Raw genomic sequence first — 20444 nt, 5'->3', positions numbered from 1 at the left:
TGAAACTAAAATCAGGGATTTGTTTGTAATCTGAGTGCAGGAACACATTAATTTATTAGGGAATATAATGACGGAAAAGTGAAGATTGTGAGAGATTGGACAGCTGAGGAAGCTACGTGAGAGCAAATCAAGATCGATGTTGCATCCTAGACTGAGAATGGAACAAGAAGAAGAGAAGAAGAAATGTGTGTGATGCGTCATCACCCTCTTAAAGGTAGAAAGGCTGGATTTGTGGGGGGGGGGGGAGAGAGAGAAAGAGAGAGAGAGAGAAAGAGAGAGAGAGAGTGTGTGTGTGTGTGTGTTTGTGTGTGTGAGAAAGAAGTTCTGTTTTGAATGGTGATTATCTGATTGGTGAAAAGCCGATTTTGAGAGTGATTCATTATGTGTGTGGCAATACTACTAATTTTAATTTGACACTAAATCGGGTTGGGTTGTGTTATCTTGCTTTAGTGTTTCCTATGGTCTATCATTTAAGTGAAATGGATGATGCAGTTGGTATGAGGAGAGTGAAAGAGGTTTTGGACAGGCAGTATTAGATATACTAGGTGTAATTATTCCCCCATAGGTGTGGCAATGAATAATGTGAAGATAAGATGCTTGTCTACTTTAGTGAATAAACTTGCCTTAAAAGCTGCAGTGGCACTAACTCAAATAAATACAGAATTAATGGCTATTAGGGCAATGATTATGCAGAACTGCTTAGTATTAAATATCCTACTTGCAAAGGAAGGCTGTGTTTGTAAAGTACTAAACGTTACGGGGTACTGTAGCTTGGAGCCTAATAATAGTCCTGTTATTAACACTTATGAATCTCATTAACATTTCTCACGAGATTCAGTCTTTTGAAGGGCATACCTTATGGGAATCTGTTGGATCATGGGTTAGTAAGATAGGGAAGGGTTTTTATAAAGGATGGTGAACGAACTGATAATTTGGAAGAGGGGACTATGCACCTAATACTAACTCTAGTAATAACTATAATAATGCATTGGGCAATTGTTTTATTTCTCTTATCTTTCTCTGGATGCCTAATTAAAGGTTGAAAAATGAAGGGCAATCAAAAGTATTAAAGAGAAACATTGTGAAACCACTAAGATGGAGAATAGCAAGGAGTGTGTATAGAACCAGTTAAAGATGGTGGAAGAAAATTCCAGAAAGAAGCTAAAAGTGATGCAGCCGGAAATCAGTTCCTAATTAATACATTTTTATTAGATGAATTAGTGAATATAAAATAATCAGAGAGGGGAATTGTTAGATTGTTTTTGAGGGCTTACATTTTGTACAATGACAATGAATATGACTTATTACATTTGATTCTGAGCATATATAGGTTGAATGAACACAATGATAATTTAGTACGTATTTTATATGATGCATGGTAGTGTGTTTATTAATATGTTATAATTATTCTACATTTTCCGGTTAAGCACCATTTTGGATAAGATAAGTGTCATCCCTGTCACTCACTCCTACGCCCCCACCCCCTTTGCATGCAACTTCTCCCCACAGGCTCCACAGAGCACTGTCATGAAAATGTGCAGAGGTTTAATTCCATTGTTGTGATGACATTGCTTTCAATGAACTTTCATCCATTCCCTATGATTTAAAATATTATCAAGGTCTCTTCCACTACCTTCCATTGTGAATACTAATCCATTCATTTTCTGAAAGTTCCACTGTTTGAATGTTTCACATTGGTTAGAACATCTTCAGATGGAATTAACACAGAGGATGCCGAATGCCTTTTTCAAAATGGGATGGTCTTTGCATGTATTTTTCCATTTAGACTGATTTACCACAGAGATAATGTTTTTTCCTCGGACCATAGTGATTTTGCAGTTTTACTAATTTGTTATATGAGAACTGTGTATAGGAACCCCTGGATTTGGGGGGTGAGCAGGAAGACTTTCTTCTTCAACTAGGGATACTGCCTGACTTCCTTTTGCTATCTCTTTGGGACTTAAAATAATTCAGATGTTGCATGCTCTATGATTTTGCATCTGATAAAATGTATGGCATTATTTGTGTACTGCTTATTTTTTTTGAATTTTGTAATAAAACCCCTTAACATTTTACTTATCTAGAACTCAATTACTGAGTGGGCCCCATTTTTATGAAATGTTTTACTTTGCTACTCGATGTTTAATGGGTATCCTAACGTGCAATTCAACCTGTGGGAGATCGAAAAGAGGTAAAATATATGTGTCTAAATTTTGGGATATGGTTTTGCTCCCGCAAATGTGAACAGTCCTTTGGATTTTAAAGCTGGTAATGTCTTGTAATCATGTTAAGAAGTCCTCCCAAATACAAAGTTAGTTAAAGCTCCAAACGCTAAGGCTGCCACGTCCAGTCTCTTCTCAAATCACTGTGTTGTCATAAAGCGCTATCTCTGTACTGCGAAGTGCTTTGAAATGACCAAACTGCAGCATTTTGTAAAAGCTTTTTAACAAATAAATACTGTCGACTGGAAAATATACAGCAGCGACTTAAACTAAGAGTAGAAGTATAAAGGACGTCATAAAGTCTCGATAATTTATTTTTTTCCATGTCATCTATACATTAATTAAGAAAGCACAAAGGATAGACTCTGCGTTCTCCTGATAGTAACAGCATTTACAGCAGAAAAGGTTACTAATTATGTACGGTAAGTCTCCTAATTTATGTGTCTTGATGGTTTTCTCCCCGAAGGCTGCTACTAGCTACTCGTGGGCGAAGGGTTAACGGTTCTTGTGTCAGAAAAAAGGCACACCACTACCTTCAGACATTTTAATAAATGTAAGGAAGACTGCCAGCAAAAGAGTTGCTGTCCAAATAGACTGACATCCAGAGGCCAATGTAGCCTTTAATGACAGTGTAAGATAATGACAGGCCCCACTCAGAATCAGCAGGAAGGGGAAGATCAATCTCGGCAGAGTGAAGGAAAAATGCTGCCTTTCTTCATGTTAGCTCATCTCATACATATCTTTCTTCAGCAGCTGCTCGGGGCTGGGGGCTCTGCATTAACCACACGCTAGATCAATAACAATTACACCTTCTCAGAAACATGACACATCCCAGGATTGGGATGACATTTCACTTAGGCCAACATTGATCTCAGTTCCTCCGGTTCCAGCCTTAAATTCAAGGCAGACCGGGATCCACTTGGAGGGAAAAAAAACAGAAAACAACTGCTCGGCTCTTGGCTTTGGAAGAAAACAACACATCCGACTGCATATTCTATATTTTCAACCTGCCATTCGACCTGCCCCTCGCCCCCACCAGCCATTCTCAAGTTTATCAGAGACAATTTGACTTATCTAAATAACTTACTGTGACATCGATGTTAATAATATCCCCATCCTGAAGTGGACGGCTGAAACATAAACAGGAAAAAAATGGCACTGGTCGGTCGTGAATCAGTGAGGTATGAAAATAAACAGCAAATAACACAAGTTAAAAAAAAATCAATCAGAAGGCGAGCGCATAACCTAAGCAGGCTAAGAGACTGTCATTACAAATCGAAGGGCTCGGCTCGCAAAAGAGCAAATATAATTGCAGGTAATTGAAATGGTGGCAGTTAACAGTTAGCCAACATTTTTACGATGCATGCTTCATCTAACATTGACTGGATTTTTGTTCTTATTGTACATTACAAAATCTTAAATTAAGCCGGAGTTTGGTCTAGACTGTCTACAAGGTAGTCCCTACCAGAACTATCAAGCAAATAAATAGGTAACCCTTACAGGTGCAGATGTATGCACACTAAACTAATAATATTGACGTGGGCACACGCCGCAGTACTCCTTAACATGGACAGATAATAGCATTCAGGACACAGTGCTAAAATTTACATTTGCACATCGGGTGTGTGGCACAGTGCGGTGCTGACGTGTGTACATTCGATCTTATTGATCCAGGCGAAGTACTTCACAACGTGACGCGTGCAACACACGGTGCTAGTGTTGACGTCGAAAAGCCAACAACATACTGCACATGGAACACGGTGCGGGTGTTAAGACTTGCACAGTAGATCTCTTTGAGGCACCGATATCATTGCTGAGTGTGCAGGGCACCGCTCTGGTGTTAATGTGTGCCTCGTTGGATCATGCTGCAGTACTCCTGTCAAAATTGCAGGGCTCAGTCATAGTTTGAGCATTTATACTATGGGCGTGTGTAGCACACAGGGCCAGTGTCACGTTTACACGTGGGATGTGAGTAAGCCACAGCGGTAGTGTTAACATATACAGATTTGCATCATATGTTGATTCGGGACATAGTACTCTGCAACTTGCTATCTGCAGGGCACTTTACGTGATTAACGTCTACGCACTCCAGGTGGGCGAGGAACACTTCTAGTGCTAACTGGTGCCGAATGGGAGAATATACTGGTCCAGGCAGGTGTACCGCATAACAACGCTTGCACAAATTGGGTGTGTGCAAGGGTGGTACTCTTAACGATGCGGTTCTGCCATGACATGCGTCAAGATTCAAGGACAGCTGAACACAGTGAAAGGATAGCCTTGACTTCAGCATTGTCTCCATAAGGCCCTAACATCATGCGGGAACATTTCCGAGATTGTTTATTTTGATCAAACAATAACTTTACAGGATAAATACCTGTCTGGAATACCATGACACGCCACATTATTTACAGAGGTGCACACTGATTTGGGGAACCCCCCATAGCCTAGCGGAGAGGGATAGGCATTTCGGGCGATTATTTCTTGGTGTATCATAGAATCCACCTCTTCGGTTGTCATGCCAACCTAGAAAATTAAACAGAAAGCACACGGTAAGGACAGGCAACGGTTTTCAGCACCTCGCGAAGCCTGGCCGCGTGCTTGGGCGAAGTTATGTGTGTGGCTCTGAAAGACTCAGGATGTAATGCGTGACGCTGATGCGCTGTGTATATGCAAACATTTGGCTCTGATAACTACATTCGGTGTTAAGAAATGACTGCAGTGGCACTTTATAAGTGCTACCAGCTGCAAACTCTCGCTTCGTGTAGTGGTGCGGCCCTCTTATGAAATGATGTAAGAAGTCAGGAGCCTGGCACAAACAAAAGCCTCCGCCCAAAAAAACATTTAAAATCAAACAATGAAGCAGTTTTGCCGCTTTGTGGTTGATACCTTCAGACGCTTGCCGGCTAGGAGGAGGACGCGTCGAGCTAGCTGACAGGCCTGACGAAGTTCTTGAATCTGATCCTCAGTCTTAATTTCTATGTAGTCTCCCCAGTCGGGTACAATGCCAGTCGTCACATAGTCTGGCTTCTTTATGTGCTTGGGGAAAAAAGATAGAACCAAAGATCAGAAAACAAGCGTGACAATGGGATCGTTTTCAGACAGTGCGGTGTGCCCCGTGGCGGCCTGCCCTTTCAGGCCAAGGGACGGCCACCCTAAGCCCTCGAGCACAGCCTCAAGGCCGTCTCAGCGCTTCTTCCGCCGCTCCTTTGACCTTAACACTGCCTGTTACCACTGCCGTCGACATCCTTCTCAGCCTACCGTATTCGAGCGGCACTTGCAGCTCTCGCTCAGACAGGAGAGAAGCCTTTGTTATGATGTGAAATGCACCCATGCTTTAAGAAGTAACAACTATGCCCCCAGCCTTTTACTGCAAGTTCCTACTTAAATCAAGAAGGAAAAATAAAGGAAAATATATGTTTACATGTTAGTTCGGTTTTTAATCGACAAAATACGTATCTAAATTCCCCGCTGCCCCAAATAATATTAGGTATAACAACACTTTCAAAATGACACCGAGAGCCCAGTGTAGCAGCGCCCGTCTCTTGTACAAGCGAAACAACGAGCGAGGCTGCAGGACGTTTACATACTAACCACATTTTGACTGTGCTCTGGTGGCACAGCAATTCTTAAACAAAAAAAACACTGTAAATTAATGAACATGTGAATGATTCTACCGTTGAAATTTGCATTAAATAAAAGCTATAACTAAGAAAGGGCAATGGAGAAAATGTGATTTTGGATGGATTCAATAAAATCACGATTTTTATTATAATGTTGTGTCCCTTAAGACACAACAATGTTCCGGTTATACGCACCATAAGTGAGCATAGTATACCGAGTGGAGCTGGAACAATTTTTACAGAGGGGTTGCAAACCTTAGACATAACTTGACGTAAGTGGCGTGATTGTACTTTCCACGCTGGTTGTATATATTTAGCAATATATCCGCTTTACTCTAAGTCAAGCATATATCTTTATTTACATATGTTAGAAAACCTCTGCAATACTGCGGACTACTCCTTTCACCCGTATACTGGTAAGAGTGTCATTAGTCAAAATTGCATAATCCCAGAAACATGAAGTCGAGGAAAACAAAAGGAAACCCAGCTCTCCAATGTAAAAGAATTAGAAATACTTTGTTACATAAGGTTGCCCGGCATTTAGGCAGTTTGAACTTTAGCAAAGTAAATGTGTTAAGTGTAATCAATCAATGCCTCTTCAATGGCATTTCTCGATGTGAAACCCATCAAGGACATAGTGCAATTGCAGTAAACCTAAAACTATGGTAAATGCTGCAGCCAAAGAATAACATAAATTCACCAACCTCACCATTGTCCATTTTTTCAATTAACAAGAAGCATAAACAGAACTTAAACATTTGAATTCCAATCAAAGCCCTCTACACTTTGCAGAAAACAGCCTTTCCAAGTTAGCTGGCCTCATTAAAAAAATATATAAACCTGGTGCCATTTGTAATATGGTCCTATTTTTGACATCTTGTCGTTCTGGTGACATTTATAAAGCACTCGGCTTTTGGCCTTGTTACAGAACCCCTTGGTGGCAATATTACATCATTACCCCTTAAATGCCCCAAACAGCACTTATACACACACATAAACAAATGATTCTGCCATCATATAATAACGGGATAACCTAATTTTGTAAACTACTGGATAATCTGCACAAAATGCAACAAACTATTCTAAGTAAGATGAATTATGCAGAAATACCTTGTCATTAACCATATTAATAATAATATTACAACTCATGACACGAGTCGATGAGACTTATTTTATTAACCTCAAAGAGCGAAAGACTGAGGGTTTAATTCACAAAGGCAAACTTACACTTTTGTGTATGTTTACTTTATTGTTGCTATTCACAAAGTACGAGTTAACAGTAAGATTGCGACTGCAGAGAACTCCACACATAAAAATATAGGCCCGTCTTATCTTTTTATGTGCAGAGTTTACTGCCCAGTGGAGTCTCTGCAGTCATGAACTTACTATTAACTCGTATTTTGTAAATAGCAAAAAAATAGTAAACTCCACAGTCTGGGCAGATAACTCTTCACATAAAAATATAGGATAGGCCTATCTTTTATGTGCAGAGTTCACTGCCCCGAAGGTGGAGTCTGCAGTCATGAACTTACTATTAATTCGTATTTTGCAAATAGCAAAAAAAAAAAAATTGTAAACTTCGCAGTCAGGGTGGATACCTCTGCACATAAAAAGATAGGACAAGTCTATCTTTTATGTCAGGACTGCGGAGTCCCCGCTGTCGTAAACTTACTGTTAACTCGTAGTTTTTGAATAAATATTGTAAACTTACACACAGGTGTAAGTTTTTTTATCAGGCCCTGAGTTGGGTATGCATGGATTAAAACCTTCAACAATGGTCCAACTGGAGGACTTGTCGGGTTGATTAGGCCATCAGTTATGGGAAAATGAAGGTAAATTACCACTTATTCAGCTAAATATAATCAACATGCTTAATCTGAGAAACAATATAGTAAGTACTAGTTTTTAGGGATTTTGTAGTGCTATCAAAAGCTTCTATTAAAGAACCACAGAAGTCTGTCATCCTAAATCTTCCACGTTTTACCATTAATTAATTGCTTTAAGTGTGAGTTGGACAAATCACACAAAGTCATTGGGAGATGGATTTAGATGCTAAATAGTCATCATATTTGTGAGATTTAACATGGTTAAAAATACTTATAATCTCATGTCATTCATACTACAAAAACACTCAGTTCAGGTCATAATCTTCATTCGGCTATACCAGAAGTAAGACATAAAAGTACATGATGTATACAGTAAAACAATAGGCTCATAAAAGTTTGAAATAAACAGTTTGGGTAGTTAAAATAGAACTAGTACATAAAACCAGGTTTTAGGGTGTGATTAGACTTTTCCTAATATGTATGGCTTTTATGATAAAGTTTGCTACCCTATGGCATATATTCGGGGAGTCTAAGGCTAACAGGAGTGTCAATGCTTCCTGATGGGGTCTTATATTGAAAAGATGGAAAACTGGTTTAAGATAAATGGCTCTAATATATTCATAAAATCTACAAAATAAAATGAAGTGTAAAGTGCTTTGTTTACTCACTGTATCACAGGGGCATCTGTCTCACTCTAAAGGGCAACTTCAAATAAGGGGGTATGCTACTAGTTGGTGAGCTATGCCCAGCCTAAGTCTGGTTAACACAAATCTGTGCTGCATGTTGGTGACCATGTAAAGATAGCCAAATCTACTTACATTCGAAGAAAAAGATAAGTAAAAACCAACAGTGGTTTCAGTAGATTCAGTTAACTTCCTTGAGTCCGCCTTGACTTTTATAAAGGTATCCTTGATGGATTTTTTTGAAAATGATAGTGCATCCTCTGGGTTATGTTTCACAGATTTATTAAAAATGGATTTAAAAGAGGATTCAATAAAAGCTATCCAGGGTATGCACATGGCCTTGTCCAATTTCACACAGTCCAGTATAAGGTCTTTAGTGGAACCAGTCACTTCCTTAGACCATTTACTATGCCATAAGAGCAGGGGTCTCACCTGTAGCACATCTTCCAGGTATTGTAAACCCACTTCTTGGTGCGTAGTCCAATGAGAGGCTGAAGTTGGTAGACCTAGCATACGTTTTAAGAAGCAATTCTCTTCTGTTCGTAGGGGAGTCATTTTGATGTGGCACCATACCCCAGCTCCATACGCAACCGTAGAGATAACTCTGGCCCTGTAGATATCCAACATGGTGCCTATGGGGCAACTCCCTACTTTGTTTGCAAATCTAAATATAGCCCCTGAATTTCTTCTAAGTTTGTTCCTACCTGAAGAAGCCTGTTGGTCCTATTTACCGTTGCTAGCAAATAATATCCCCAGATAGTTAAAACAGTCAACTGTACTAATCTCCATATTCTGGATGTAGAAGCTTCTGTATTTCTTGACTTTCAAGCCACTAGCCATAGTAAATGTTTTGGATTTATTGATAATCATATCCTTAGATGACATAAACTGTTCAAAACCACTCATTAACTTTTGGAGCCCCATGGGTGTTCTAGAGATCAAGACAACACTGTCTGCATAGAGTAGGGCAGGCACTCGGCGACCGGCCACATACGGGGGTCCGCCTGTAGGCCCTGCAAATTTTTGTCTACCCCGTTAATGTAAGGAGAAAACAGTAATGGGGCAAGGACACAGCCTTGGCAGATGCCTCTACTTATCTTAAAAGGGGGGTACATTCGCCAAGTTGGCCGAATCGAACTCTGCATGTCAGATCGCTATACAGATCAGCCAAGAAATTGATAATATACCTGGGGGCGCCTATCTCTATTAGGGTGGACCATAAAAGGGCATGTTCGACTAAGTCAAAAGCACTACTAAGGTCTGCAAAGTATAAATATAGAGCACCTTTCTTAGCCTTGGTATATTTTCCTAAATTAGGTCCAAGTTAACACATTACTCTATAGTTCCTAGACCTTTCCTAAAACCATACTGAACCGGTGACAAGATTTTATTTTCCTCTACCCAGTCATTTAATCTTTCCAATATTATTCTGCTACATGTTTTGAAAGAGGAGTCCAGCAGTGAGACTGGTCGATAGTTCTTTGGGTCTGACTTATCCCCCTTCTTATAAATTGGTATTATAATGGATGTATACCAGGACAGCGCAATATCGCCAGATAGGGCCAGATTGAATATTCTAGTCAAAATTGGTGCCCAGAGGGAGATATTCTATCTAAAAACGTCCAGAGGGACACCATCTGGTCCTGGAGCCTTGTCTTCTGCACTGGCAAGGATAGCAGAGTGGACCTCATCTGTCGTGATCTCTGGAAAGTGTGGTTGGCCCTGGTTGTTCTGCCTGGTTAGATCTAGTGACCCAGTCCCTTCCCTGAAGACCTCTGAGTATTGGGCCACCCATGTTGCACAGAATACACTAGATCCCAGATCTGATGGCATCCATTCTGAAAGAAAGGGGGTGTTAATGGTTTCCCAGAACACTTTAGTGTTATTAGTCTCTGTCGCCTGGGCTAATTTAGACCATGCATCTTCCCTAGTTCCTGTTTCCTATGTTCTAGTGTCTTCTTATAATTTATTCTCAGGGACTTAATACCTGCCGGGTCTCTAGGTGATGACTGCAAAGCTAGTTTAAAAGTCCTCCTTGCTTTTGTGCAGGCCTGGTCGAACCACCCCTTTTTAAGCAAAGGTCGTCTATGAAGTGGACTATGCGTCAGCATGCCCTGTATATAGCTGGTAATAGTCCCAAAACATTTTAATAACCTGGGGACCTCAATATCCTCCTGTAGACAATAACCTACTTCCTGCTGGCAGCCACATACAACGTCTCGTAGAATCTCAGCAGGCACAATGTCCTCCCATTTTCGTCTCAACCCCGTGGATCTATGTACTTCAATCTGATTCGGGTAGTATAAAATACATCCCTTGAGCCCCAGAGGGACGTAGGAAGGATGATCGGGTCATGATCACTAAGGAGGGACAACAGCGTGTACGGTGTGTCTGTGCAAACTAGTGCAAAGGATGACAAGATGATGTGATCTATGACTGAAGTTGAATTTGGGCCCCTGTGAGTTGGGATGATTTTGTCAGAGACGCCGTGCTTGCGTTCCAGGAGCGTTAGGTCATAAGTAGACAACATCAGATTAAGGGCTTCTCCATACTCATTATGAGAAAAATTATCATATCCTGACCCATAAGGGGTAGTAAACCCGCAAGACCCGGGGGAGGTGCGAGTGCAAGGCTGGATATTAAAGTCCCCGGCCCAATTAACAATGGGATTGGAGCTGATGGTTTTTAAGAACTTATCTAGGCTTTATTTCAGGGCATGAGCAACCCTATATTCGGTGGTGTCAAAGATGTTATTGTAGAAGTTAATAATGACCATATCAACCTTATTATAGTGTTTCAGCCACAAGAGTTGAACATGTGTGGTCTCCATTGAGATCTTTTTAACCACTATGGAAAGTTTGTTAGAAATAAGCACCATGAGCTCCCCCTTAGCCCTCCCAGATGGAGACGGTGTAGCTAGCAGTGAGTGTGAGGTGAATCCAAGTACATGGGTAGGTGTGATGTACCAGGTTTCTTGGATGCAAAGCACATCTAGCTTACTAAGAAGTGAACCCCACTCCTCAGTCACAGTTTTGCCACGTAGGCCCTGAACATTCCATGCTGCAAGATAATAGCGGCCAATTGTGTTATTGACAGGTTCCTGGGTCCGTAAATCTTCCCTACCGTAACTGGCTACAGTTGGAGCTACCTCAGTTGGTTCCCCCCGCCCCCCCTATGGTGTATTATATTCCTGGTCTCCATCTCATCCCTATCCTGTAGGACTAATGGGAGCCTGTTAGGGCTAAGGTCCGTTTCGAGGTTGGATGATTCCTTTACCCTAGCCCTCCCCCTCTCATGCTCTGCAGAACCCTCCCTTTCCAGTCAATCATTATCTGATAATGAACTTAATATCTGATATTTATTGCTTAGGGGTAACGGAGTGGTGGAGTGTGCATTATTGATGAGGTTACGTCTGGGTATGTAAATATAGACCTCGGCGGCATGCTTGGCATGGGTTGACATCCTGGTTGGCCTGGTTGTAGATGTCTATAAAAGACACCTAGTGGGGACAGTTCCGGGGAGCTTCTATCTTTCGGTCGAAACAAGGCCCTGCACAGGATGTCCCTGACTTTACAGGGGTTTCTGAGATTGATGATTACACAATCCACCCATTGATCTTTCCCTAGGGGCCCACCCATCCTACTCTGTGGGTAAGGATTATCTGATGGGCATCATTCATCGAGAAAAAATTGTTCTGAGCTAACCAATGCATAACCTTGTTCTTCAGGTCTACTTGTTGCTCTATCTGGCCAGCCCATAAAGGGGGGACTTTGGTCATGACAATTACATAGGGGCAGGACTCTGGGGGTAAATTAACAGTAGGCAGATCTTCGCTTGTGTGGAAGTGGGCGGAGCTATGTTTCAGGTGGTATGTGGAATGATGTCCTGCAGCTGAATATTTTGATCTCAGGTGAGCATCACCTTGGGTGGAACCCAGTGGTCTGTTCTTATAGGCTATATTCTGCGCACTAGGGGTATCAGTGTCTTGGAACACCCTTGGTTGTCTTGGGTGAGCTGTAGTTTGGTCTACCCTTGCTTGCCCTTGTAATGGGACCTCAGGGTTAGTGTTCGATGCCGTTCCTTGCAGGTCTAGAGTATCTGTGCCCTGTGAGACAAGCGAGTGGTCCTGTGTATTAGAAATAGTGTTCTGTACCGCAGGGTTCATGGGTTTAGGGGACGGTATTGGTGGAAGGGGTTCCTGGCAGATCTCCAGAATTTTTCCCACCTCCTCCTCCAATATATCCAGTTTCGTAAGGATAGGTTTAAGCAAGTTATCAAGGAGGAGTGTGAGGTCTTTCCAGTCGAAAGGTACCAAATTTTCACCCAAAATAGGGCCCAAGTGGCTATCAGCCCCCCTTCTGCAGCGTTTCTTTCTTTTTATATTGGCCGACTGACTTGGTGATGTAGAGTTATTGCTAGTTGGGGTCATAGGTTCTATCAGGGAGTCTCCATTCATCAGAGCCATAGTGTCAGCTGAGGGGTGAATAGCTGGTGAACATGCGGTGCTCGGGTTCCCCCTATATCTTCTCCTAGTCCTGCTGTCCCCAGAGATAAGCGTCTTTCAGCAAGGTCAATTTATTTTAAAACTACCCCTACCGCTCTAACTAGGAAGGAGTCAATAGTTCTGCGGCCAGGTTCTGTGCCCACCCTTTGCCCCCCCCTTTCTCTTGCCCCTGATAAATTTAACACCTCCTTAAGTATTGTATGCAAACCTTGACTTGTTCCCGGAATCCTGGAATTATTGTGATAGTTCTGGCCTATTTGCAACTCAGACCCTATCACAGTGTGTGCTAAATAATAGTGAAAGTTAAGTAAAACAGTGTGTATATGCAGGTTTAAAACATAAGGGAGTAAGAGCTATAAAGTAAAGACAAGAGGCCCAGCCTCTGTCGGCTGCAGACGGGCCCGCTCTTGGCCCGGTCTTCGCGAGTTTTGCGTAGTGGAAGCGAGAGTCACAATTATGGCGCCTTTGGCACTTTGGAGCGTTGTGGGCGGCCCCCACCCTCTGGTTGAGCTGGGAGGTGTGGTTCAGCCCAGCCTTCAGCCCTGTGTCCAAGTGCAGAGTGATGCGCGCAGCGGAAGCGCGAGTCCCAATAATGGCGCCTTTGGCACTTTGGAGTGTTGTGGGCGGCTTCCTCCCTCTGGTTGAGCTGGGAGGTGTGGTTCAGCCCAGCCTTCCGCCCCGTGTCTAAGTGCAGAGTGATGAGCGCACCGGAAGCGTGAGTCACAATTATGGCGCCTTTGGTGCTTGGGAGCGTTGTGGGTGGCCTCCTCCCTCTGGTTGAGATAGGAGGTGTGGTTCAGCCCAGCCTCCCCCCCGCCCCCGGGTCCAAGTGCAGAGTGATGCACACAGCTGAAGCACGAGTCCCAAGTATGGCGCCTTTGGCGCTTCAGAGCATTGTGGATGGCCTCCTCCCTCTGGTTCAGCTGGGAGGTGTGGTTCCACTCAGCCTTCCACCCCGTGTCCAAGTGCAGAGTGATGCGCGCAGCGGAAGCGCAAGTCCCAATTATGGCGCCTTTGGCGCTTCGGATCATTGTTGGCAGCCTCCTCCCTCTGATTGAGCTGAGAAGTGTGGTTCAGCCCAGACTCCACCCCCCCCCCCGGTCCAAGAGCAGAGTAATGCGTGCAGCGGAAGCGCGAGTCCCAAGTATGGCGCCTTTGGCGCTTCGGAGCATTGTGGGTGGCCTCCTCCCTCTGGTTGAGCTGGGAGGTGTGGTTCAGCTCAGCCTTTCGCCCCATGTCCAAGAGCAGAGTGATGCGCGAAGCGGAAGCGCGAGTCCCAATTATGGCTCCTTTGGCGCTTCGGAGCGTTGTGGGCAGCCTACTCCCTCTGGTTGAGCTGGGAGGTGTGGTTCAGCCCAGCCTTCCACCCCCGTGTCCAAGTTCAGAGTGATACGCGCAGCGGAAGCGCAAGTCCCAATTATGGTGCCTTTGGCACTTCGGAGCGTTGTGGGCGGCCTCCTCCCGCTGGTTTCTTCTCATTTATATAAAACATACATTTGCTATGTTACATAACTTCATTGGAAACATAGGTGAAAAATGCTGGTCTTGTTTTTTTTATAGGAACAGATCTTCTACACATGATTTTCTAATGCCCATTAGAGATGCTGTTACGAGACACCAACATTGATTCACGCAAAGAGGAAGGAGGGAGAGGAGCAACTGCATTGCCTGCCTGCTGCCGTGGTTGACCCGTTTGCGACCCATAGGATCCTCTTTGGGTGGATGGAGGACAGAGAAGAGGAGAAATTGCACCACAATAACTGTGAGCTTGGCCATGAACTGGGCCTAAGTATCACTGGCCACTAGGGGCAGCTCCTCCGATATGGCAGAGAAGCGTCACCCTCCCCCACATCAACAGAAGCAGCTGCAAAACTCTTACAACCATGTTTATTATTGTTTTCTTGTAAAAGAGGCGGGGCCACGAGCAATGAGGGGGAGTGCTGTGCGTATGTACGTTTGGCCGGCCGTCTGGGGCCAGCCAAACACACTTGCTCACTAGGCTCTCTCGCCGGGTTGGAGTCAGCAGGCAGAGACATCCACTCTGCCTCAGAGTACGCAGCGTCCAATACTAATGCTGCTTTCATGCTGAAGGAAAGGAGTGGAGCAGATCAGAGCACAGCCCTGCCTCTTTTTCCTTCCACAAGCCACCACTGCTGTCATGGATCATGTGATACACACCAGAAAACCACGCCGCAAGACCTACACTATTAGCTGAGCATGAGTGGGCCGCACTAGACTCAATTAGTATTAGTTGTTCTGCTTCGGTGCCTTGCCAAGTTGTGCTCGGCTGTGTGCGGTGAGTGGGAAATGCCGCACGCTGGGTGTGTGGTTCTATGTACCACTACCTGCTCAAGCCTGAGGACACAGATGAGAGCATTGAGAACTGAGGACACATTGAGAAGGAAGAGCTTAGAGTGGCTAACCAAGGACCAGAAACAAATAAAATAAAATGGGCAGACGAGTAAGGAGCAAAGGGTGGGGTGGGGGGGGGCAGAGTCTACATAATCTGGAGTACATTTAAGCGCTAGTGGGATCCACTCCCCCATTTGTATGGCTCTGTATTACTCCCTTGTACGTCTGTGGTGGTTACTGGCAGTTATATTTGCACAGCTACTGCCTTTGACCTTTACTTTCACATCTACATCTATGTATTGGTGTACCAGGCCCCGTTTGTCCCAGCCACCTTTGTTGCTGTTTCCACAATCTTCTTCTTCTGGTCTGGCTTGCCCTGCCTTTACTTTGCCTGTCCTCTGCATTCCTGCTGCAAAGCTGGTGGAAAGTGCTTCGAGAGCAGTCTAGCAACAATAGCCAGGTAGGGCAAATAACAAGCACATTGAACAGTGGACTCCTAGGCTGTATAGTGTCTTGCATGTTTTAGAACAGAGCCTTTCTGGCTCCTAACAGACTCTGTATCCGTGTGACGTAATCGCTAGAATACAGGTCCACGCAGAAGAAAAAAAGATGTGCATTTTACAGCTCCATGTGTCATGTAGTCATTGGCAGGTACTCAGGCTGGAAAGCACATTATAACTGGCGATGAGATAGAGGATAAGTAACACGAAGAAGAAAGTGCTCTTCTGGAGAGTTTGCCATAGTCCAATCAAATTTTTTGTGCATGCCACGTATGCCTTCGTCGAAGTGCAGAGTCGATGGCTAGCGTATGTGGAGTCACAGCGCAACTCCAGCCAGTGTGAAGCATTTGAATCGAAAGAGTGCGTCACTAAGAAGTCTATGTATTGATGGTCAAGAAGCTACGACCAAGACCCTACTCAAAGGTACTGCGCTGCCACGCAAAATAAAGTTATACATTGTGGTGAGCGTTAACACTAAAGGCAGATAAAATCAGGTTTACAAAACGCTGCAAGGCAGAAATCAACCAGGTATTAGAAAATGCAGACTGACATGTAGAAAGGAGTAAATAAATAACTTAAAGATCCCGCTAAAGGGAGTCATTGTGCCACAGCATTTGAAGGAGTGGCTTAAGATGTCCCTGGGGTTGTGCCTACAGAGCTGTCCATACCTGCAGCAGCGAGAAAGTTGGCAGAAGGCCATTCTGCCGATGGAGCGCTCAAGGACAACCCTGAGGCCGGCCCATCGCAGGGCCAGAACACGTAAGGAAATTATCCTGGTTTCTGGCCAGGACAGCTAGAGACAGCTCCAGTCACAGCATCAGGGAGCACACTACTTTCAACGTCAGTAATTTCCATGCTGGTTTACAATGCTGCCACCTTCCTGAAACCACCACCACCTTTCGATACAGCCAATAAAAAAAACAATAGTAGCGAAAGATGGACTGTTTGGATAGAGACATTTTAAGATTTCATTGATACATTTGAAAAGACTGATAACAGGAAGATTATCAAATATCTCAAAAATCTTGGTGGTGAGGTGTGAAAGAAGTCATAAAGAAAATGCAGAGAACTGATCAAGAAGAAACGTACTGTCAGATTAATCAAGTTCAAGTTCAATCCAGTTTCAAATTTTGATTATGAACGATACGTTTTCACTCAAGAATGTCAAAGAGTTGATAAAACAATCAATGAATTTGTGAAAAGGCTCAATGCACTCATCAAACACTGGAAGTTCAATGAATTTAGTGATGAAGAAACCATGCATCTTAGAGTTATTGATGAATGGTTTCCGATTCATTTAGTCAACAAATGCTGTGAGAAACCCTTAGTCTAGAACGAGTGTTCATGGGTGCCAGAGCAGGGGGACGTGGCAAGAGATAAGGTGCTGACATGGAGGCCGGATGTGCTCAGAGCGAGTTAGTCATGAGTGTGAAAAGTAATCAGAAGCAAAAGACTGAGGAAACAAAGTGATGTCTACACGTAAAAAGAAGTTGTGTTTTAGATGTGGATTTTCATTTCTACACGAGGGAAAGTGTCCTGCCATGTGACAAAGGCTGTGGGAAAGAGAACCATTTTGTGATGGTGTGCATAGCAAAGGAAAAACTATGTCACAGTGCGAAGACAAACTAGCTTCAGAACGTTTGACAAGCAACGTTCGACGCAAGCCCACAAGGCCAAGAGGCGACATCAGATGAGGCAAATGAATACTAAAGAAAATCGATCATCATCTAAATCATCGTCAGACAGTTCCTCTGCCTCAATAAAAGGTGACGGTAAAGAAAGTGATTGTGCCATGTCCATGTTTACTTCAGATAAAAGTGCACGTCTGACTGGTCACATGTGAAGTAAAGCATGAGTCAAAGAAAAGCGAAATGCCAAAACAGCCAAATAATACACACACTGTCCAAAGACTACATTAAAAATAAATGGGTGTTCAATATCTTTCATTATCAACAGTGGCACATTGATAAACATAATGCCTGAAGAGAAATACAATGAAATGTCTTCATTACTGCAGCTTATGTCGTTAAAGACCAAAGTGTATACTGGACCACTTCTAAGTCCATAAAGAGTCAAGGGTCATTTGTAGCAACAGTAACCAGTAAAGCATAGGAAAACGAAGATACAAGCACCAATCCATTTGCTTCACAGTACAGTGTCAAGTACCTGTTTACTCAGTTTTAACATGGCTCCTGATATGAGTCTGATTTCCATGAATTACGACATGAATACTCATCACGAAATAGAAAGACAATTCCATTTGTTGTTCCATGGTTTTGGAAAGCTAACGACTATGAAAGTAAAACTGCACATTAATGAGGATGTCCGTCTTGTTGCTCAGAGACAAGTTGCTTTTCGTTTACAGGAAGCTGTTGAAAAAGAACTTGAATTGTTACTTAAGCATGATATTATTGGGGGGCATGGCCGACAACATGGTGGGCTACCGCAGCTGCCGCTCCCTACCACGGCAGGAGGGCAGTCTGCATGCACTTGCCTGAAAGCCCCTGAGCCCCTCTCCAAGTGTGGAGATCGCACTCCAAGGGCTCTACAGCCGGGCTGCGGCCTGCACCGGGGGAGACGCTGATGTGGCGGGCCTACACTTCTGGATGTCGGGGAAAACATGCGATCCAGCCGTGCCGAGACTTGGGGACTACGTGCCTCTGCCTGGCGAATATTGACCTGCGGCGGTCTCTTTGGGTGGCTTTGGACCTGGATTGGGCTGTGGCGGTTGCGAAGCATCGGAGGACGATGGAGGAGTGCTGCCCAGCAGGATGAGAGGTGAGAGGGAATCGGTGACCTCCAGTCCCCGTGCCGTCCTGCCCCAGGGCTAACAGTAGGGAGGTTCTGCGGAATGGCAGTGAACAGAGGTGGGGCCGCATGGCAGCTTTTACAATAGAGGGACTTTCCACCGTGGGCATTAACGGTGCAGGGAACCTCAGTTACGGTCACTCCGTACTAGCTATAGAGGTTGTCTGCGAGTGGAGAACTGCCCTGACTACCCAGGAGAGATGCACTTGCCTCGCCTCCTCTCTGAGGAGACGTGCTGCTCAGCTGTGCCACAGGTTAGGTGCCTATTTATCAGTGGACATTGAGATCTCATATGGAGGTCCCTTACCCCACCTCTCGCCACACGCTTCACCTAGTGCTGCCTTAACTAGGTGCCATATACTGTCTACGTTCCAGAATGGGCATGGGATGGACTGGGAGTGAGGCCTTCATCCTCCGTGGCACTCTTCTTGAAGGACCTAACCAAATGAGCCAAGACCTTCCATCCCTGGCACCAAAGTGAACTGACTCTGGCACAGCAGGGGTATCCTGCACCTTTTCTCCTAACAGCTAGCCAAGACAGTCGCTTGGGGGACACTTGAGAAATATCCCACCCCGGTAACCTCACAATGGTCGAAGACAAAGACCGGAAGCCCCCCAGATGGGAAAATTGATAAATACACCAAGACATTAGAGACCCAGCTGGCTGGTGAGACAGCCACTCAGCTGCCAGATATTGCGACCTTACTATCAGCCATTCAACAAACTAGGTAGCCCTGACACTAAAGTCGATGAGGTGGAGGTCTACCTGTTGCGTCAAGACCTCCACAAAGTCTCTGACAGAGTGACAGCAATCGAAGAGAGGATATCGGAGGTTGAAGATGTGACACATGCTCAAGGAGCTGACTTGAATGTGATAAAGAACCACACTAAAGACATCCTCTAGAGAGTAGATGATGCTGAAAAGAGAGCGCAGTGCAGTAATCTAAGTTTGTAGGTTTTCCTGAGGGGGTTGAAGGAACACAAACACCTGCTTTTTTAGAGGACTGGCTCCGATCCTCCCCCATCCAACAATTTCTCTACATGTTTTGTGACAGAGAGGGCCCAAAGAGCATTGGCACCGAAACCACCAGTGGGAGCCCCCCCAAGAGCCCTCACAGCGTGCATTCTGAACTACCACGACAAGGAAGTTATTCTTTGAGAAGCGCGACAGTAGGGAAACCTCACCTTTGACTCATCTATGACACTGATTTATCCAGACTATTCCTGCAAAGTCCAGAAACGGTGCAGATCCTTTGACGCAGTGAAAGTTAAACTCAGTGCGATGAAACTCCATTACCTGCTCCTCTTCCCTGGGAAATTGAAAGTTATTTTGAATGACAAAGCACACTTTTTTGATAGAGAGAAAGAGGCTTGAAGGTGGGTATAGAGACCCCTTTTGTCACAGAGTCAGTCGACTCAAGTTGCATCTCAGAAACATGGCCTGAAGAGGTCCAGACTGACAATCGAGACCCACAGACGCAAGCGGGAGAAGCGCTCAAGAAGTGCCCACAATGGCTCCCGTGGAACAGCTCATACAAGGCTCACCCTGAGAGATCGCTCCTCAGAATCAGATTCAGAGAGGAGGAGAGTGCTGTCCTCTCAACATAAAGAACGCTCCGCCGAGAGGCGACCATCGCAAATGGAGAGGTTCAGAACAGACAGTGATGAGAAGAGACTCACCAGAGGGATGTCAGTTGAGTTATGAGGACCAATGTAGGATAGATCTCAGTAAAGGAAAGGATGAAGACTCCGAACACTGATATACCGTCCTTACAGAAGTTGATTTCTCTCTTATCCTCAGGGCTGCTGGATGGCTCTGGGCGCGGATAGCCTAGAGAAATAAACACCCCCTTTTCCTTTCTTTTCTCCTATCCTCCCTACCTCCCTTGCTCTCTTGTCCTTCTTCCTCCTCCCCCTCCTAGTTACACT

The 20444-nt window shown here is 44.3% G+C and overlaps 1 protein-coding gene across 2 annotated transcripts in view; it reads right to left on the bottom strand.

Moving 5' to 3' along the window:
- Positions 1-20444, bottom strand: part of METAP1D (methionyl aminopeptidase type 1D, mitochondrial) — a 768794-nt gene that overhangs the window by 259654 nt on the left and 488696 nt on the right. For both annotated transcript variants that reach the window (XM_069225336.1, XM_069225338.1), the window contains 3 exons: positions 5109-5258; positions 4597-4745; positions 3310-3352 (listed from right to left, as the gene is read on the bottom strand). In XM_069225336.1, coding sequence (XP_069081437.1) covers positions 3310-3352; positions 4597-4745; positions 5109-5258 — 342 coding nt within the window. The remainder of the gene's footprint in view (positions 1-3309; positions 3353-4596; positions 4746-5108; positions 5259-20444) is intronic.

Source organism: Pleurodeles waltl, chromosome 3_1 (assembly GCF_031143425.1).
Source record: "Pleurodeles waltl isolate 20211129_DDA chromosome 3_1, aPleWal1.hap1.20221129, whole genome shotgun sequence".
NCBI lineage: Eukaryota > Metazoa > Chordata > Amphibia > Caudata > Salamandridae > Pleurodeles > Pleurodeles waltl.
This window is presented reverse-complemented; position numbering and strand designations above follow the sequence as displayed.